Raw genomic sequence first — 21,459 nt, forward strand, 5'->3', positions numbered from 1 at the left:
TGAAACTTTGTGCTAACTAGCTTTACCCAGACTCTATCTGCAGTGGCCCCCAGTTGAATTAAGTTTAAGATCCCTGTTCTAAAATATGTTCAATTGTGTCTAAGTGCTGACGTCAATGACAATGTCCTTGAAAGTTCATCCTACAGGAGCTTGATGGGCTGTAAGTCAAATTTATCAAAACATGTCTTTTTTCTGGAACATATTACTTACCAATTATGAAATTTGGATTATCTTTGCTATTTCATTCTCTTAATCTTTCTCTTCATCTTTTCTTCTCGAGATCTAGATTTCTGCAAGGCTGGTCAGATGATGAGCCCGGACTACATCCACCAACAGCCACAGCAGCAGCAGCATCATCAAGAGGAAGAGGAGGAAGCTTTATGCGCCGGACCCACCGCTCACATCCACAGCCGCGCATACTCCCTGGGCGTAGGTTCGGATGTGGACACTGAGCCGGAAGTGGATCCCTCGCCCGCTCATGGCCTGCAGCACATGTGGATGCGTGGTTTGAAGTCTGAGCAGAGCTCTTGCCTGACGAGCCGCGCCAACTCTGCCTTGTCTCTCACCGACACTGAGCATGACAGGAAATCTGAGCCTGATAATGGTGAGTGATAAAACCTCTTTTCACACTCCATAAGGAGATTGTACATCAAAGCCAGAGGAGATAGAACATTTAGCATGGCAGATGCTTTGATGATGCATTACTGTGCACCTTAGTACCATGCAGGATTCCCAATGCACCCTCTCATTTCATATTAAATAGAATATGAATATATTTTGAAACAATACATAACATTTTTCTCATGCATTAAGTTACAGCCTAGGGCAATAATGTTACGGAAAGCCACTTTTTGAACTATTTCTAATGCAAAAGTTCTTCTTTCTTTGAAGCCTCTTTAATGTGGTGAAAAATATGGAAGACGTCTTAATGGTCCTTGAGTCTTCCCCAGGCAGTTTGAAATGTAAGTGAACCAGAGGGGTATTGGTCGTGAATCCTGAGTCTAATGATAAACGTTCAGGTCATACGGCTTGGAGAGGATTGAATATCCAATGGAAGTTGAAAAAGATTACAGCTTAAGGTTTTTGAAGAAAATGAATGGTTATCTTAGACGTCTTCAGTAACTGACTGGCTGGTGGCAGCTGACAACCGCCTCCGGGGGAGGGCTTTATCCCGGAAGGTGGGAGACATTGTGGGGTAGGGGTGAAGAAATGAGTCCAACTGGAAAGGAGTCTGGGATTGAGCCAGCTTGCTGTCTTGCTCTGGCGGGCTTGGCTTCCCGCAGATGGAGAGTTAGTTAGAGGTGCGCACAAACAAAGACGGAGCTCTCCAACTCGTCCCTAAGGGCGCTGTCTGTGCGCTGCAAAAAAGTGGAATGTATTCAGAGGCTGAGGAAAGGACGGATAATGTAAAAGGGGTGGGAGGGGGATGAAAAGACACAACGAACCAAAATGCTAATAAGAGAATAGAAATGGTAATGTAATGAAATAATTAGAACAAGAAGAAAAGAGATTGAGAGGTTAAGGTGGAAATAGTTGAAGGCAAAGCCATGTTAGAAAAAAAGGATTGGGGTGCAATAAGGGCTTTTTTCCCCACTTACGCACATGGGAGAATAGAGCCCTAAAAGAACAACAGTGCAGGAAAGGTTTTAGGGTATGCTTGTTTTTGTTAGGGATGCAAGTGGTGCACTTTAATGGCACCTTGATTGGAAGTGGAGTTAGCCTAATGCAAAATCACACAGCGGAAGAGCGGCGAATGAGAGTGAGGGAGTGGAAGTGCTTGCAGCATTATGCGCTAATCAATTTGTCATGGCTGTGTGCATATAGACCAGTGTTATAACCATTCAAGATGAGGGACTCCCATCTTTATCTGGGGTCACAAAAAAAGGGGTGAAGTACCTAGGCATGCAGAAGAGGAGCGAAAATGAGGATGGAAAGTGGCACAGGTGAGAGGAAGATTTAACCGTTCAAAGCAATTGGTTTAAACTGCTGCCATGCACCATGAAAGCTGGTTTAAACATGGATTTCATATGTCACACGTAAGACGAAATGTCCAATGGTTCCCTGAACCCGGGATATTCTTCTACTCTTCTGTTTTCTGTAAATGCTCTCCCCATCTTTTGAATTGGTGTCTGTTACTTGGCAACTTTTATTCCTCTGCTCTCATTTATTCTCATCCACTTCCTGTCCATCCACTGTGACACGTGGCCAGGTGTGTCCATGCGTGGCATCCTTTAATAGGAAATACATTATGGATGTCACACTTCTCTCCACAACAAAGTCTCTGCTCTCCTCGATAATGAAAGTTAGAGTCACTCGCAGAGAGAAAATGCTGTAAAGAGGCTGGAATCAAAAAAGAAACGTCGCTGCCAAAATGAAAGAGCATTTTAAGTCATCCCGACCTTGCACTTCCTTTGTCTTCAGAACGCATCCCCCTCCCAAACCTATTAATGATGTCAGCTTCAAACTGGCAGGAATCCTTTTGTTTCTCGTCTGATCGAAGCTGACAAGTCAATTTTGTCAGTGCATGTGTGTGTGTTTGTGTTTGTGGGTGTGTGTGTGTGCCGGCGTGCGTGTTGTCAACCTGACTGTGAGGTAAATAAAGGCAGGAAAGAACAGATTCAGTTCGAACATTTACCACGCACTTGTATTCTCTTTTATTCATATGTACAGTATGTATGTATGTATGTATGTATGTATGTATGTATGTATGTATGTATTTGTCCGGGGAAAATATGAGGCGGTATGTGTGTGTGTTTTGTGAGGTTGGTTGCATGTCCAACTGTGACGCCTCCCTTGAGGATAGCTGTAGGCATCCAAGAGCACCAGTCAGGCCAGCTGACAAACTGGTGGAAATAGCAACCTCCTTGTATCGACGACAGTGTAATGTTAGCGAGGGGATTGGCAGAAGAAAAGACAAAATACGGTTCAGCTGGAGTTTACCGCTGACACTCACATGCACACACACACACACTCCCCCCCCCCCCCCCCCCACACACACACACACACACACACACACTGTATTATGACAGAAGTAGTCTTACAAGCTGTGTTCTTAAACAATGAGATTTGGGTTGCACTTTGATTCAATTCGTGAACATCCAAGAGACTCAAGAAATAATGGAATATACAGCCATTGTCAAAAGTTCACATACACTTGTGAAGAACATAATGTCATGGCTGTCTTGAGTTTCCAATAATTTCTACAACTTTTTTTTTTGTGATAGAGTGATTGGAGCACATACTTGTTGGTCACAAACAACATTCATGAAGTTTGGTTCTTTTATGAATTTATTATAGGTTTACTGAAAATGTGACCAAATCTGCTGGGTCAAAAGTATACATACAGCAATGTTAATATTTATATACACTTGGGGCAGGGTCTCCTCCCCAACCCGGAGATGGCATTCCACCCTTTTCCGGGCGACAACCATGGACTCGGACTTGGAGGTGCTGATTCTCATCCCAGTCGCTTCACACTCGGCTGCGAACCGATCCAGTGAGAGCTAAAGATCATGGCCAGATGAAGCCATCAGGACCACATCATCTTCAAAAAGCAGAGACCTAATCCTGCAGCCACCAAACCGGATCCCCTCAACGCCTTGACTGTGCCTAGAAATTCTGTCCAAAAAAGTTATGAACAGAATCGGTGACAAAGGGCAGCCTTGGCGGAGTCCAACCCTCACTGGAAACGTGTCCGACTTACTGCCGGCAATGCGGACCAAGCTCTGACACTGATTGTACAGAGAGCGGACCGCCACAACCAGACAGTCCGATACCCCATACTCTCTGAGCACTCTCCACAGGACTTCCCGAGGGAGACGGTCAAATGCCTTTTCCAAGTCCACAAAGCACATGTAGACTGGTTGGGCAAACTCCCATGCACCCTCAAGGACTCTGCCGAGAGTATAGAGCTGGTCCACAGTTCCACGACCAGGACGAAAACCACACTGTTCCTCCTGAATCCGAGGTTCGACTATCCGGCGTAGCCCCCTCTCCAGTACACCTGAATATACCTTACCGGGAAGACTGAGGAGTGTGATCCCACGATAGGTGGAACACACCCTGCGGTTCCCCTTCTTAAAGAGAGGAACCACCACCCTAATCTGCCAATCCAGAGGTACCGCCCCCGATGTCCACGCGATGCTGCAGAGTCTTGTCAACCAAGATAGCCCCACAGCATCCAGAGCCTTAAGGAACTCCGGGCGGGTCTCATCCACCCACGGGGCCTTGCCACCAAGGAGCTTTTTAACTACCTCAGCAACCTCAGCCCCAGAAATGGGAGAGCCCACCACAGATTCCCCAGGCACTGCTTCCTCATAGGAAGACGTGTTGGTGGGATTGAAGAGGTCTTCGAAGTATTCCCTCCACCGATCCACAACATCCGCAGTCGAGGTCAGCAGAACACCATCCGCACCATACACGGTGTTGACAGTGCACTGCTTCACCTTCCTGAGGCGGTGGATGGTGGTCCAGAATTGCTTCGAAGCCGCCCGGAAGTCGTTTTCCATGGCTTCCCCGAACTCCTCCCACGTCCGAGTTTTTGCCTCTGCGACCGCTGAAGCCGCACACCGCTTGGCCTGTCGGTACCTGTCCGCTGCCTCCGGAGTCCTATGAGCCAAAAGAACCCGATAGGACCCTTCTTCAGATTGACGGCATCCCTCACCGCCGGTGTCCACCAACGGGTTCTGGGATTACCGCCACGACAGGCACCAACTACCTTGCGGCCACAGCTCCAATCAGCCGCCTCGACAATAGAGGTGCGGAACATGGTCCACTCGGACTCAATGTCCAGCACCTCCCTCGTGACATGCTTAAAGTTCTTCCGGAGGTGGGAATTGAAACTCTCTCTGACAGGAGACTCTGCCAGACGTTCCCAGCAGACCCTCACAATGCGTTTGGGCCTGCCAGGTCTGTCCGGCATCCTCCCCCACCATCGCAACCAACTCAACACCAGGTGGTGATCGGTAGAAAGCTCCGCCCCTCTCTTCACACGAGTGTCCAAAACATGAGGCCGCAAATCCGATGACACAACTACAAAGTCGATCATGGAACTGCGGCCTAGGGTGTCCTGGTGCCAAGTGCACATATGGACACCCTTATGTTTGAAAATGGTATTTGTTATGGACAACATGTGACGAGCACAAAAGTCCAATAACAAAACACCACTCGGGTTCAGATCCGGGCGGCCATCCTTCCCAATCACGCCTCTCCAGGTTTCACTGTCGTTGTCAACATGAGCGTTGAAGTCCCCCAGCAGGACAAGGGAATCACCCGGGGGAGCACTTTCCAGTACTCCCTCGAGTGTATCCAAAAAGGGCGGGTCCTATGAACTGCTGTTTGGTGCATAAGCACAAACAACAGTCAGGGCCCATCCCCCCACCCGAAGGCGGAGGGAGGCTACCCTGTCGTCCACTGGGTTGAACTCCACATGCAGGCTTTGAGCCGGAGGGCAACAAGAATTTCTACCCCAGCTCGTCGCCTCTCACTGCGTGCAACGCCAGTGTGGAAGAGAGTCCAGCCCCTCTCGAGAGAACTGGTTCCAGAGCCCTTGCTGTGCGTCGAGGTGAGTACGACTATATCCAGCCGGAACTTCTCTACCTTGCGCACTAGCTCAGGCTCCTTCCCCCCCAGCGAGGTGATGTTCCACGTCCCGAGAGATAGCTTTTGTAGCCGAGGATCAGACCGCCAAGTGCCCTGCCTTCGGGCTTCCGCCCAGCTCACAATGCACCCGACCTCTATGCCCCCTCCCATGAGTGGTGAGTCCATTGGAGGGGGGACCCACGTTGCCTCTTCGGGCTGTGCCCGGCCGGGACCCATGGGGGCAGGCCCGGCCACCAGGCGCTTGCCATCGTGCCCCAACTTCGGGCAAGGCTCCAGAGGGGGGCCCCGGTAACCCGCATCCGGGCGATGGAAATCTGAGTCCTTGTTGATGCATTCCCATAGAAGTCTTCGAGCTGCTCTTTGTCTGATCCCTCACCTAGGACCTGTTTGTCTTGGAAGACCCTACCAGGGGGCATGAAAGACCCCGGACAACATAGCTCCTAGGATCATTGGGACACGCAAACTCCTCTACCACGGTAAGGTGGCAGCTCAGAGAGGAGACAGACAGCATGCACACACGAGGGCAAATTTAGTGTTGCCAATCAACATTACCTGTTAAATTGAAATGAATGCCTTCTCACGTCTGCACTCGGCCAGGAAAGACAAATGTCACCAAGCAGTGACTAAGTTTGTGGTCAAAAGCTTACAACAATTTGCCACATAGATGCTCCTTTTTTGGTAGGGGTGTGTTCAATTGTATATAGTCAGATACAAGTTGCATATTCTTCCTCCAACATTTTCACTCATATTATACAGTTGGAGCTCATAAAATGAGAATATTGTGTATAAGTTCATTTATGTCAGCAATTCAATTTCAAGTGTGAAACTAATAAGTTGTAACAACTCATTACATGCAAAGTGAGATATGTCAAGCCTTCATTTATTAAAATATAGATGATCATGGCTCACAGTTTTTGAAAACCACACATTTTCTGAGATTTTCAATTCAAAGATTTCATAAGCTCTGAGGCCATAATCATCAACATTATATCAAAAGAAGGCTTGGGATATCTTGTGTTGCAAGTTATGAGCCTATGTCATGCATGGGTTGACAACGTAAAAGGTTGAAAGAGCCATATTGGACCAAAAATACAAAACACAAATCTGCTAGGAGCCGCAAAAAATTAAAAACCTTATATAAGTCTTATAATGAAAGCAACACATGATGTAAGTGTCTATATTAGCTGTAAGTGACTGCAAGCTCGATCTTATCCGTGAGGCGGGTGCGGTATTTGAAATCACTGTTGTTCATGTTTGAGAATATCTGCTTGCACAGGTATTTGTTTTGTTTTGTTTCCAACAGCCACCTGCCTGGCACCACGCCGTGCTGAAAGAAATTAATTCTACACATTTTTACAGCATTGAAAAACATTAGTAAAACGAAGGCTTCTCAGAAGGTGACATAACGCCTGGAAATTACTGTCTTAGAATTACCAAAGGTATAGATGTGTGTGTCCATGTTAAAGGAAACAGCCGGCTGTCTTCTTCTACTGGATTTATTACAATCTTTGGCTAACGTTTCCTGTGGTCTGGAACAACATGGCACACAAACAACTATCAGAAATGCAGCCAATATTACATACAGATAATGTGTCATGAGACATGCATATATAAATTAAATACACAGAAGACATAAGTAAAGGAAATTAAATGAGCTCAAATGAGGCATATGGCTGCTGGTTAGCGCCTTGCATGGCAGCTCCCGCCATCAGTGTGTGAATGTGTGTGTGAATGGGTGAATGTGGAAATACTGTCAAAGCGCTTTGAGTACCTTCAAGGTAGAAAAGCGCTGTACAAGTATAACCCATGTATCATTTATTTATGCTAGCTTAAATATTATGTTAGCATTGATTATCTTGCAGTCATGCGCTGTCCAAATACGCCTGATAAGCACTCCACACAAGTCAATAACAAGTCAAAAAAGCTTGTCAACACAAGTCAATGACATAAACAAAGCTCACCTTTGGTGGATAAAATGGGATAAAGAAGGAGTGGCAAAAAACAGGGGTCCCCACACATTTTCAGCTGGCGTGCTACTTGTCAAATCACCAAGTTGAGGTTATATATATATGTATGTATATATAAATATATATATATATATATATATATATATATATATATATATATATATATATATATATATATATATATATATATATATGTGTATATATATATATATATATATATATATATATATATATATATATATGTGTATATATATATATATATATATACACATATATATATATATATATATATGTGTATATATATATATATATATACACATATATATATATATATATATATATATATATATATATATATATATATATATATATATATATATATATACACATATATATATATATATATATATATATATATATATATATATATATATATATATATATATATATATATATATATATATATATATATATATATATATATATATATATATATATATATATATATATATATATATATATATATATATATATTAATTAATCCTTGATTTTTGTACAACTACATTTTACTGTTAATTTATATACATTTAAATGGAGCTCCACTAGAGTATTATTGTATTGATTTCATGAGCGGGCCGATGTGGCTCCTTACTATTAAAGCAATATTGAGATATTTTTAGACGTTCAAATTAGCCGTAAGCAGCTATTTGGTCCCTAAAGTCTATACTATTTTTTGTATCATTGAGAATGTTTTCTTTGTGTTTATGTACAGTATCATGCCAGGTAGCTGGGCTGTCAGTTGACTGAATTACTGTGACATGGGCAAAAGAAAATGATACTCCATGATGTGGGTAACAGCACTCTGCCAAAAAAAAATGCTCATTGAGTGACCAGTGTTTTATCCGTCACTCCCTCAAGCCTGGTGTCTTTATTGACTCTCCTTTGTTTTCCGCTTTTTAAATTGACACCTTGGCGAGCCGACCACTTCCTGGCACATGCACTGGATTTTTCAATACATCTTTATCCGAACAGCATGTCTATAAAACACCTGCAAATCCAATTAAAATTAAGGGTTCTTGCAAATATCAATGCAATTATCTTGGCCCATGTAAGTGCTTGATTTGGATTGGCTTCCGCCGCCATTATTTTTCTTTTGAAACTTGACATCCCTCTCTTAAATTGCTGAACCTGCTGCTGAATTGAAATACGCGATACGTTTTAGTGTTCCACTTTAACCACAGATTGCAGATAACGGTTGCAGGAAAATGGGTTTCCAAATCACTTCAAATAGTTAGCTTTCTCAGGTTAAAACTCAAGTTAAATGAAAAAAAGTAGTGGCAATACATTGTTAGGATTATCAAAGCACTTATTGCACCTGGTAAAAAAAAGGACATATATAAATGGGCAGCAGTGTTTTTTTTTATATTATATTAGTTTGGCTAAACTGATGGAATAATGAACTATGTTTACATGTTGACGGAATGAGACTCACATCAAGATTGTACATGTTGATTTATATATATATATATATATATATTATATATATTTATATATATATATATATATATATATATATATATATATATATATATATATATACATATATATATATATATTTATATATATATATATATATATATATATATATATATATATATATATATATATATATGTGTATATATATATATGTGTATATATATATATATATATATATATATATATATATATATATATATATATATATATATATATATATATATACAAACCCCGTTTCCATATGAGTTGGGAAATTGTGTTAGATGCAAATATAAATGGAATACAATGATTTGCAAATCATTTTCAACCCATATTCAGTTGAATATGCTACAAAGACAACATATTTGATGTTCAAACTGATAATGTTTTGCAAATAATCATTAACTTTAGAATTTGATGCCAGCAACACGTGACAAAGAAGTTGGGAAAGGTGGAAATAAATACTGATAAAGTTGAGGAATGCTCATCAAACACTTATTTAGAATATCCCACAGGTGAACAGGCAAATGGGGAACAGGTGGGTGCCATGATTGTGTATAAAAGTAGATTCCATGAAATGCTCAGTCATTCACAAACAAGGATGGGGCGAGGGTCACCACTTAGTCAACAAATCAGTGCACGTAAGTAGCTAAGCCCGTGACCTTCGATCCCTCAGGCTGTACTGCATCAACAAGCGACATCAGTGTGTAAAGGATATCACCACATGGGCTCAGGAACACTTCAGAAACCCACTGTCAGTAACTACAGTTGGTCGCTACATCTGTAAGTGCAAGTTAAAACTCTCTTATGCAAGGCGAAAACCGTTTATCAACAACACCCAGAAACGGCGTCGGCTTAGCTGGGCCTGAGCTCATCTAAGACGGACTGATACAAAGTGGAAAAGTGTTCTGTGGTCTGACGAGTCCACATTTCAAATTGTTTTTGGGAACTGTGGACGTCATGTCCTCCGGACCAAAGAGGAAAAGAACCATCCGGATTGTTAGAGGCGCAAAGTTGAAAAGCCAGCATCTGTGATGGTATGGGGGTGTATTAGTGCCCAATACATGGGTAACTTACACATCTGTGAAGGCGCCATTAAAGCTGAAAGGTACATACAGGTTTTGGAGCAACATATGTTGCCATCCAAGCAACGTTACCATGGACGCCCCTGCTTATTTCAGCAAGACAATGCCAAGCCACATGTTACATCAACGTGGCTTCATAGTAAAAGAGTGCGGGTACTAGACTGGCATGCCTGTAGTCCAGACCTGTCTCCCATTGAAAATGTGTGGCGCATTATGAAGCCTAAAATACCACAACAACTTAAGCTGTACATCAAGCAAGAATGGGAAAGAATTCCACCTGAGAAGCTTAAAAAATGTGTCTTCTCAGTTCCCAAACATTTACTGAGTGTTGTTAAAAGGAAAGGCCATGTAACACAGTGGTGAACATGCCCTTTCCCAACTACTTTGGCACGTGTTGCAGGCATGAAATTCTAAGTTAATTATTATTTGCAAAAAAAAAAATAAAGTTTATGAGTTTGAACATCAAATATCTTGTCTTTGTAGTGCATTCAATTGAATATGGGTTGAAAAAGATTTGCAATTCATTATATTCCATTTATATTTACATCTAACACAAGTTCCCAACTCATATGGAAACGGGGTTTGTGTATGTATATATATATATATATATATATATATATATATATATATATACACATATATATATATATATATATTGTCACACCCCGCCTCGGGTGAAAGTAATGTAACCGTTGCAAACCAGACTTTCAAATCAAGGATGGCAAGGCACGCAGTTGGTAACAGTTTACAAACATTTATTGAAATCCCAAAAAGTGTCAAAAGGTGAACAATGACAGGAAAACAAAGCACCTACACTCTCAGTAGATGATGCATGGAGACCGAAACTCCTGCTCAGGACAGAGAACCTCCCCAACAGCAGACTGTCAGAAAAACGGCATTTTCCAACTTAAATAGCCCATAGCTCCGCCCACTAGCTGGGACCAATTTGACAGGGGGAATTAAGAAAACAGTTATTTTGGAAATTACACCATAAATAACCATCACATGTCTAAAAAGTATTCACATAGTACTTTTGCATGTGTAGAGCAGTCATTTTTGTACACAGTATATTCAGGCTTTAGACAACACAACTTTCAAATGTCCAGTGTCCTTCTGTAATACCCAGCTTTTGATAATCATGGTTTGACCCAAATTTGGCCTAATTAGTGAATGCAGGTGTGTTCACCTATATAAAGCCCTCAACCCCACCCTGACTCTTTTAGTCAACTGTTCAGAGCCATGGTGGGTGACAGGTAACAATTTGTTTGTTGAGCACATGCTTTTCACTAGCTAACAAGATTGAATGTTTGTAGTTTGTCCATGTTGAGCTTCCCAACAAATGTGCACGGTTTGTGAGGAAGTCCAAAGGTCAAACAGTGACAGTGTGGGGTCAAACTGTCACATATATATATATATATATATATATATATATACACACACATATATATATACACACATATATGTATATATATATATATATATATATATATATATATATATAAACACACATATATAACAATATACATTTACATTATATATATGCATATTAAATGTATGTATCCATCCATCCATCCATTTTCTACCGCTTATTCCCTTCGGGGTCGCAGGGGGCGCTGGAGCCTATCTCAGCTACAATCGGGCGGAAGGCGGGGTACACCCTGGACAAGTTGCCACCTCATCGCAGTAAATGTATGTATGTATGGACTTATTTGTATATATGCGTATTTATATTTATATATAATATGCAAATATATGTATATACATACATATATATAGGGATGATGTTTGATAAGAAATTATCGAGTTCGAACCTATTATCGAATCGTCTTATCGAACCGATTCCTTATCGATTCTCTTATCGAATCCAGATAGGTTGTTGTATATGGAAAAAAACACACAATATTTGGTTTAACAAAAGCTCACTTTTATTATGTAAGAAAAAAATTAAATCTAATAAATAAATAAATATTGACTGTTACCCCCCTAAAAAAATAAAATAAAATAAATAAATATATTTTGACTGTTGTTACCCAAAGTATATTAAGTGGGATTTTTCAGAAAAACAAATATATACAGTAACACAAAAACAATCTCTCTCTGTGATCACTATAGGTGTATAAATAATAATATAGTGTTAAATCAAATCAGTCCCTTGGGCACAAAACTGAAAATAATACAGCTCTCCAAAAAGTGCAATTCTGCTGCTATTTGACATAACTATTTGTTATGATTCTTTTAAATTTTTGCACTTTATTTCATTATTGAAAGAAAATTCTATGAAGAGAAAAGTTGTTTTGCAAATGTGGTTACAATGCTAAAAAATGAAAAGTTAAAGCTAAAAAAAGAAACACACTTTATTGAGTTAACATTATTTCTTTATAGGGGGAAAGATGTGATGTTATGAGCTAGAGAAAATAACAACAACACTACCCAGCATGCAACGGGAGTGACGAGCATTCGCTGTATCCCCGAAAAGTGTTGTTGCATGTCGCCACCCGGCAGCTAAGAATTAAGTTATGAGCACGCTGTGAAAGTAAACGTCAAGAACTCAGCCAACACGCCTCGTCTGCATTATTTAAAATTAGACAGACAACACATATTCAGTGTGATTTTGTTTTGTTTACAAGGAAAGAAAAACAAAAATTAAAAAAAGGAGATGTCATATATGTTGTATAAACTGTATATGTATGTGCTGTGGTTGCTTTAAGAACATTGCGACAGCTGCCGTAAAGGAGGTGCGTTGCTAGCGTGGTTGCTATGTTTCCGGTTGGTCGTAAAAGTGTTCGTCATGTGTTTGTACCCTGCTCAAATCTCTCTGTAAAGTTATTCATTGGATTATACCTTTTGTTTTGAACTTTATTACACCTTGGAGCGCTTTTTCCGGTCCATTTTTTTCCTGCTTTCGCTATCTGCGCCTAATGACTGAGCTACATGACGTCATTTCTTGTGATGTTTCACGGAGCCTTTCTGGTCGGGACGGGATTCGAATAAAGAACCAACTCTTTTTCTTTACTATAGTGGTCTCGATAACGGGTACCGGTTCTCAAAAAGGGATTCGAGTCCGAGGACTCGGTTCTTTTCTTATCGAACAACCGGGAAAAACGGTTTCGAATATCCTCCCTATATATATATATATATTTATATATATATATATATATATATATATATATATATATATATATATATATATATATATATATATATCCCATGTTAAAATGGCGAACAATACCAATTTAAATATGAACGTCTTGACACGTAAAACGCACATAGTGCAACAATTATTACCTGCAATGAGTGATCAGAACGCACATACACACAATATGTGGTTAGCACCTCTGCTGCTTTCGATGTCTACAGGGGGAAAATAATATCGACTTCAGTGCAAAATAGTAGGACATCTGACGTGAGCAATAACCAATTCAAAACGAAAATTCCACAACATAGCATTTCAACTGCCATTAAATAACTGTGTATCTTACAATAAATCTCACGTTAGCTTTAGTGTAATTTATAATATTTTGCAGAGCAATATCAAAACGTGTCTTATCATTAGCAGAGAACAGGAAGTCTACTAATAGCTTCCGGTTTGCGGACATATCTACAGACTTTTCAGGTACCAGCAGATGGCGCAATTGGACCTCTCATTGCATAACAAAACAATATACATATTTTAGCAGGAATTTCACTCAAATAATCAAAGTATTTCTTATACCCGTTACATATATATATACATATATATACATATATGTATATATATATATATATATATATATATATATATATATATATATATATATATATATATATATATATATATATATATATATATATATATATATATATATATATATATATATATTTATTTACATATATATATACATACATTTATTTATATATATGTATATAGTATATATAATGTATGTATATGTGTATGCATATGTATATTTAGCCTGTTAGCTTCCCATCACGAGTGAACAATTATTATTCAAGACAAAATTAGAGTTATTATGGAGGTGTACGTCACACAATGCAGCCATAATTGCGTGGCTCGTCAATAAAACATGCGCTGACATCTTAATTTCATGACAAAGCATTATTTTACACAGTATTTTTATACAGAGTACTCAGCGAAGTGACATCCGACAACGCCCCGTAACATTGCGAAGAGCAGAATGTTTGCAGAAGCAACATATAGAGAAATAGCGAACAAGGACTGCCATCTATAGAGATCCCTAAATGTTCCCCAAGAACCTCTTTGTCAAAGATTGAAAAGGACCTCTTAAAGTACGTGTAAGGGAACTAGAGGAGCACCTGAGGACGAGCTACTAGGCAGGTGCCGGCCATCATCCTGGAAGACACGCCACTAATTCAAACCACTAAGCACCAGATGTACAAAAGGCCCCTGACATGGAGCAAAGTTGAAAGCACTGTATAGGGGCTAGAACAGCATCAGACCAAAAGCCCAACAGCATCCCATTTAGACTCTGTGAGAATTACCTCAGTGTCTTGAAATACCTCTGGAAGCTCAGGAAAGTGGCATGGGAAAGGGAGTCATACCAAGGGCATGGCAAAGAGCTTAATTCCCAAAGAGAACAACTCCTTAAATATTATGCAATTCCACCATATTAGTCTTTTGAATGTGGGGGAAAAAACTTTTATTTGTTTAGGATTGTGGCTTACAGGCTCACTGTATTCCTGCAGAAGAACAACTTTGTACACACCTCGGTGCAGAAGGCAACATTAGGCGGCTTCTCAGGATGTCCTCTAGAACCTCTTGTTCTGTGTAACAACACAGGCTAGTAGAACTGCCTGGCAGAATCTGGAAGTGGGCATAATGGCGGGTATTTTGTGCAGCCTTTGCAAACCCAAAGCGTAGCTTGGTGGACTGCAATGTTAGCCGGACTTAAGGAAGATACACATGGCGCTACAACCAAGTGTTGAGGTGCTTGGCCGCAGAACTGGAGGAGAAGAAGCAAGCCACCAACGCCTTGCCCCTATATAAAGTAGCAGTCTTTTTCATCATGTACTTATTGTCCTTGCAAAGAATACCAGGACATAATAAATATTGGCAATAAAGACAAACACAATTCACAGTAGTTTCTGAAAACTAGGTTGTGTAGCCTAAGGGACCGTGCAGTGTCACACGGAGCCCTCATATATTTTTTAAACATGGTCAATTGTATTTTTAATGATCCCCAAAGTTTTCTGCAAAGCTGTAATTGAGTACAAGTTTGAGAAGGTTAGCAAAAACACAGAAATGTGGCAGAATGGAGTAAAAAAAACAACAACAAAAAACAACTGACCTTACGGTTTAATGAGATAGCATATTGCACTCAAAGAAAAAGTGATAAAGGTTGGTTGGGGAGCAAATAATTAAGCAAAGACAACCGTTGCAAAATCATTTATCATTTATTGTCCCCACGGGGACAATAAAGTTGAACCTTGAACCTTGAACCTTGAATTAGACTTAGACTTCCTTTTATTGTCATTCAAATTTGAACTTTACAGTACAGATAAGAACATTTTGTTGTGTTAGCTCGTTGTAGTGCAGGATAAAAGAGCAACAAGATGCAGATATAAATAAATAGATTACTGTAAATATTAATATATTGCACTTTTGCATATGCATATGTTATATTATCTTTATATTCCAGTGAGTTAATCCCTTTTGGGGGGGGGGGGGGAATTGGGGGGATTATTATGATGCGTTCAAGAGTTTTATGACCTGAGGGAAGAAGCTGTTACAGAATCTGGAGATTCTGCTACAGAGGCGGCGGAACCTCTTTCTAGAGACCAGCAGTGAAAACAGTCATTGCTTCAATTCATTATGTGGAATTGCATTCAAATTTACTTATGGTGAAATAGTTACGCACGTTCCTCTTATTCGTATTCTCCCATCCAGCCTGCGGACACGCCCAACCTGTGTAAAATAGGCAAAATTTCTTAAAGTGTGAATAAAGTCGAACTCATTAATAATGAGGCAGACTTTGCAGTGACAATTTAAAATCATGGAACATGGAGTTTTGCTAACACTTGCGAATGTCATTAAAATCCATGAAAAATAATACTTTACATTTGGAAAGGTCGTATCAACCCAGGCAGTGCTTGTCACATGAACGTGTGTTGTCTTGGTGATGTCGTGTGTTCATACACATAAGCTGCAACAGCTTTTTCTTCCTGGCTGGATGTGAATAACAATCCATGTATGAAAAAATTTTAACTTGTTATTATAACCACCCTGATGTTATTTGTGATGTTAAGAGTTGGGTTTAATACAAATGTTTGTGTAGTCGTGACACGTCGGAGGGGCTTGATGGCTGTTTGTGTTGCACGGGAGAGCGTGACAGTTTGATATTAACTGTTAAAAAATCAATCAAGTCAATTGATAGACGCTACATTATATATTTTATGTATTTTCTATTAAATAGTCACATAGTTCAGTTATCACGGTGCAGATGAAGTCGTTGCATTTGTTAATAGGATGTTCAACTATGGGCGATAGACACATGTCCCCTTCCGCTGTGGTCACACTCACGAGACAACAATTTGTATTTTTATTCCATCCATTCATCCATTTTCTACCGCTTGTCCCTCTCGGGTGGCGGGGGGTGCTGGAGCCTATCTCAGCTGCATTCGGGCGGAAGGTGGGTTACACACTGGACAAGTCGTTACTTCATCACAGGGCCAACACAGATAGACAGACAACATTCACACTCACATTCACACACTAGGGCCAATTTTAGTGTTGCCAATCAACCTATCCCCAGGTGCATGTCTTTGGAGGTGGGAGGAAGCCGGAGTACCCGGAGCGAACCCACGCAGTCACGGGGAGTACATGCAAACTCCACACAGAAAGATCCGAGCCCAGAATCGAACCCAGGACCTTCGTATTGTGAGGCACACACGCTAACCCCTGTATCACTGTGCTGCACTGTATTTTGATTATTGTATGTGAATTCAAAGTTACATTATGGCCCTTCTATCCTCATCTAAATGGATGTTTTCTAGGTGTCTTCAAAGTAAGCGATCGGAATAGATTTTATTGCTTGCTGGACATTTCTTGTATCATTTATTATGTGTGGTGTTCACTCCATCCCAACTGCAACATAACGTTACACCTTCCCGTGGCACTGGACTCATTCCAGCCTCAGAAGCGCGTAAGAACCAAAGTACTTAAGTTGAAGGGAGCATTTTTTTTAAGGCCCCGTTTACACTAAGCCGGATAAAGTTATCCAGGGTAAATCACGCCTAACCTTATCCGTGTCCACACACAACAATGCCACCATTTAAGACCCCCTGCCCCCTCCGTCCGCCGGCGCAACGCGACCTAGTACGCATGTGCGGAAAATGCGCACGTCATAGTCATCTCCAGTGTTGCTTTGTGTGCAAGTTCTTAAATGTACAAATGTTTGTAACTTATCTGAACAATATCCAGTGTTGTGGTATTTCAATTAACTGGAATCCAGTGCGCTGTGTGGCTCTATTGTAGTGAATCACACCTGAGCCATCATAAATTAATCAAATCTGTATTAGACACGTGACACGTAACAATGTGATAAATAATACTTTACTTCAATCAAACTAGGGATCTACATATCTGGTCAGGACACGCCTCACTCTTTTGCTTTGCCTTCACCTTCATTGTCCATTCGTTTTTGGTGACTTTATATACTCTGGACCTAGACGTTGAATCTGCGACATACATGGCGGACAGTAACTGATACAGTCTGCTTTGCCAGTCCAAAAGCATTTGCTGTTTTCCGTAGTTAGTCTTCCCTCGACGACCAGGTAATATAAAGCTCACGCTACCTTTTTTTATCACATCCACGGGAGCTCGCATTCTTGTTATCTCTCCTTCGACAAATGAACCATGTTTCTCGCAAAGTAGAATCACAGCTGACCCGGGCATTGGAAAGTTCTCTTTGCCGTCTTGTGTTGTATCCGAAATAGCTGCAATTGGTTTCTCTTAAGGTATTCATGTGTGATTTCCACAAGCGTCTGTACATGTAGAAGAAAGAGAAACACGGGCATGTCTGGATGACTCGCCTCCATATTTCCAGGGGTTAGCTCCGAGTTACGAAACCGCTTTATTATGAAGCTGGCTGTGGCGCGTTCTTTCTGACATCACTTCCTGTGTGGGGCGCAGTCTTTCTGGCGTCGCTTCCTCTCCGAACTCTGTTTGTAAACGATCAATGAGTCCATACAAAGCTGAGTGCCGGAGATTCAAGAAATACACGGCCCACTTACCCATGTAAAAATTTGTCTGAGGAGGGGGACCTTAAACGCTGGTTTAGTGTGGCTGAAATGGGGCTTAGACTAAATAATTATTTGTTTAAGGGGTTGAACGACTTAGTGTAGACATGGCCTGAGGGTAGATCCACCTAAAATGCACATCTTTGATGAAGACGGACAGCGACAGAGTTGTGTGGGAGAATGTTGCACAACTTAAGCAAATGGGAGAACAGGCCTCGTTGTCAGATGGGAATCCGAGTTTCCTGATTTCTCTTCATTATGCAACAATTCAGAGAACTATTCAGATGACATACTTTTAATTGGAAGGAGAGGGAGTTACCACTTTTTCATGGAAGTGTTCTTATCCAGAAGTGTCAGCTCGGTCTGGTTAAGCAGTATGAATGAGAACGATTTGACATGTTTCTCTTTCTTTAGATATTTGAACGGACAAATATAATTTTGGCATTCCTGCTATCCTTGATACATCATTAGATCTACAATATCCTCAGAGATGAAGATATCTTGCAGATGTGCTGATCAAACCATGACACCAACATATGGACGTGTTCCACCTGGTGCCTCCTGGCACCAGGTGGAACACTGGTGTGATTGTGTGTCTGTGCGCATGTGAATGGCAGACTAAGTGGAAACGCCAGACAAACAGCCACATGCTCCAACTCCCCTTTTACCTTCCCCGAGCCCTGGGGGGTGCAGTGCAGTAATGGATTTGTCTATTAGCTCGTAAAGAACATTGCTCAGTGCCATATCGATCATCTGAGCTGTAACGTTTAGGGTCTTTAAGTTGTAGAGTTGATCTAGTGGTACACAGACTCCCCTGGCTATTTTACTAGAGTGAGAGATGATCAACTTAACCCTGGTGCCATGCTCGGCCAGAGGAACCACCATAAACGCATCCACTGGAGCCAAAGAAAAACGCTTTAGGAGAAGCTGCAGAGCCTCTGTGACTCTGCCAGCTGTCAGATTATAGCAACCGTTTGATTTCCTGCTTCTTTAATGGTGGTCTCATCACATAGTTAGCCATGCAGGTTGTGCTGTTGACAAGCTGTCAGAAAAATGGGCAAGACGCCGTTGTCCTAATGATGGACCTTTACAGCCCACTAGTCCAATAGAGGAGTTACTGGACTGTGCAGCTGCTTGCTGGGCGTTGCTCGGTTCATGTGGAAGAGAAAGAAAAAGGAAATCTTTGGGACTTTTTTTTTTTTTTCTTGCCATTTTATTCCTAGTCCCTGTAAAAAATGTTATTCAAACGCACAACTCTATTATCATCTTGCTGCTATGGCAACAGTCATTGAATCAGAACATCAGTTGCAGCTCATGCTGTCCACTGGTTGCCCACAGGCTGTCTGTATACATAAAGTCTGTGTTTGCATGGAAACATCACACAGGCCAGCCACCGCTTGCCATTTTGTATATGCAGTCATATCCGCGGCAGTTCAACAATCACCTCAGCAGCGGAGGTTAGAGGGGAGAGCTGTTTTTTAAGTAAACAACAGACAGAATAAGCCGACCCTTAACATTTTTTTTTTTTAGCTTCAAGGGCTTTTAGCGTTTAAAATGAGTGGCGAGCCTTGTGAGTGGCACATGAAAGCGCTCAAAGCAGAAAGGAACAAAAGCCTTGACAGTGTGCTGAGAGATTAGTGAAAAACAGAGTGGTTTACAGTGAAGCAGAGAGGCTGACTGGGGGCGGAGGACAGAGAGGTGCATGTATGCTCACACAAACACATGTGCACACACACACGTACGGTCCTACAAACCCCCACACACTCTTTGCTGTGGTGTGTGATGCGGTTGCAGTAAGGGTGTTTTGTGTTTTGAGGAGCTGGTAGAGAATGCAGTGCCGACCTACCGAACCTGATTATCAAATAGTGTCCAGTGTGCACAAGGGGGAAGTAAATTGAGCTTTTTTCTGCAGTTGCTGAGAAAGAACAGCTCTGATATAATTGCACTTTGATGAATGATAGGAAAAAGAAAATAAATGAGGACTTTTATATCCGCCACACCAATATCCTGTATGGTTGTGAATAGAAACCTTCACTATACTCTGGTATGAAATCCAATTTAAAACTCTGATAATCACAGTTGTCATTTTAGCCAACAAACAGATTTATTGTATTCTTATTTGGATCCAAACAATAAATAATCTGGACATTTTGAAGCTGATTCATTACATAAGTCCGTTAAGGTTGTGATACTGCATGATACTTACTGTACATGAACCAGTGGTGTGCCGTCGGGGCCAGCAAGGCCTTCTCTGCTGGCCTAACATAACCAGAAATCATGATCATAATTAAAGATACAATTAATTTTTTATTTACTTTCCCTAAATATCTAAAATTATTCACATTCTCTTCATGTCATATTATGCACTTTCGAGTGCTGTTGTTTTTAGTTTTAGCTTGTATCCAATCAGAATTCAGCTAGCTTATGTTGCCATGCAGCACACAATTTGCCAGACGCCTTCAGAATCAACAATGCTGCCCGTGCACTGCATGTGAACGGGCACATACAGGAGATAAACAGTTGCCATAGCCAATCAAATCACGTGTTGTTGTCAGTAAGGCCTTCTCGATGGCCTCACGTTGAACGTGACATTTACGCGTCCTGTGATTGGATACTCAACAGAACCGTTAGCGGATGAATTTGAGAACACATAGAGTTGAGAGACGGTTGCAATAGCCAATCAGATCACAAGTTGTTGACAGTAGATTTTCTATTACAACTGAAAGTTGTAAACTCTTGTTGTTAAAGTGTGTCATGCTTGTCATTTAAATAACATTGTTACATGTGTATTTGTCACCATCATGTGGTCAGGGCAGTTAATATATCTTTGAGAAGTGTGTACTTTGAATCAAACTTTATTGAACGGAAGTTCCGTAAGCCAAGCAGATACATTTACTGTATGTGTTTTAATTGCTGATGCGTTATAATTTATTGTTAAATGCGCCAGAAAATAACCCGTTTTGTATACTGTTGATGTGATTCAATGCTCAGTAGGGTGTAAATGTGTTCCTGCATAGTATTTATCCAGCAATGATCAT

General features: G+C 40.8%; 1 protein-coding gene across 2 annotated transcripts in view; it reads left to right on the forward strand.

Annotated features, from left to right (window-relative positions):
- Nucleotides 1-21,459, forward strand: part of tenm1 (teneurin transmembrane protein 1) — a 480,926-nt gene that overhangs the window by 65,598 nt on the left and 393,869 nt on the right. Inside the window, exon 3 of one of the 2 annotated variants that reach the window (XM_062045519.1) lies at nucleotides 281-604. In XM_062045519.1, the coding sequence (XP_061901503.1) occupies nucleotides 281-604 (324 nt within the window). The remainder of the gene's footprint in view (nucleotides 1-280; nucleotides 605-21,459) is intronic. The other variant, XM_062045520.1, reaches the window with a different exon arrangement.

Source organism: Entelurus aequoreus, linkage group LG04 (assembly GCF_033978785.1).
Source record: "Entelurus aequoreus isolate RoL-2023_Sb linkage group LG04, RoL_Eaeq_v1.1, whole genome shotgun sequence".
NCBI lineage: Eukaryota > Metazoa > Chordata > Actinopteri > Syngnathiformes > Syngnathidae > Entelurus > Entelurus aequoreus.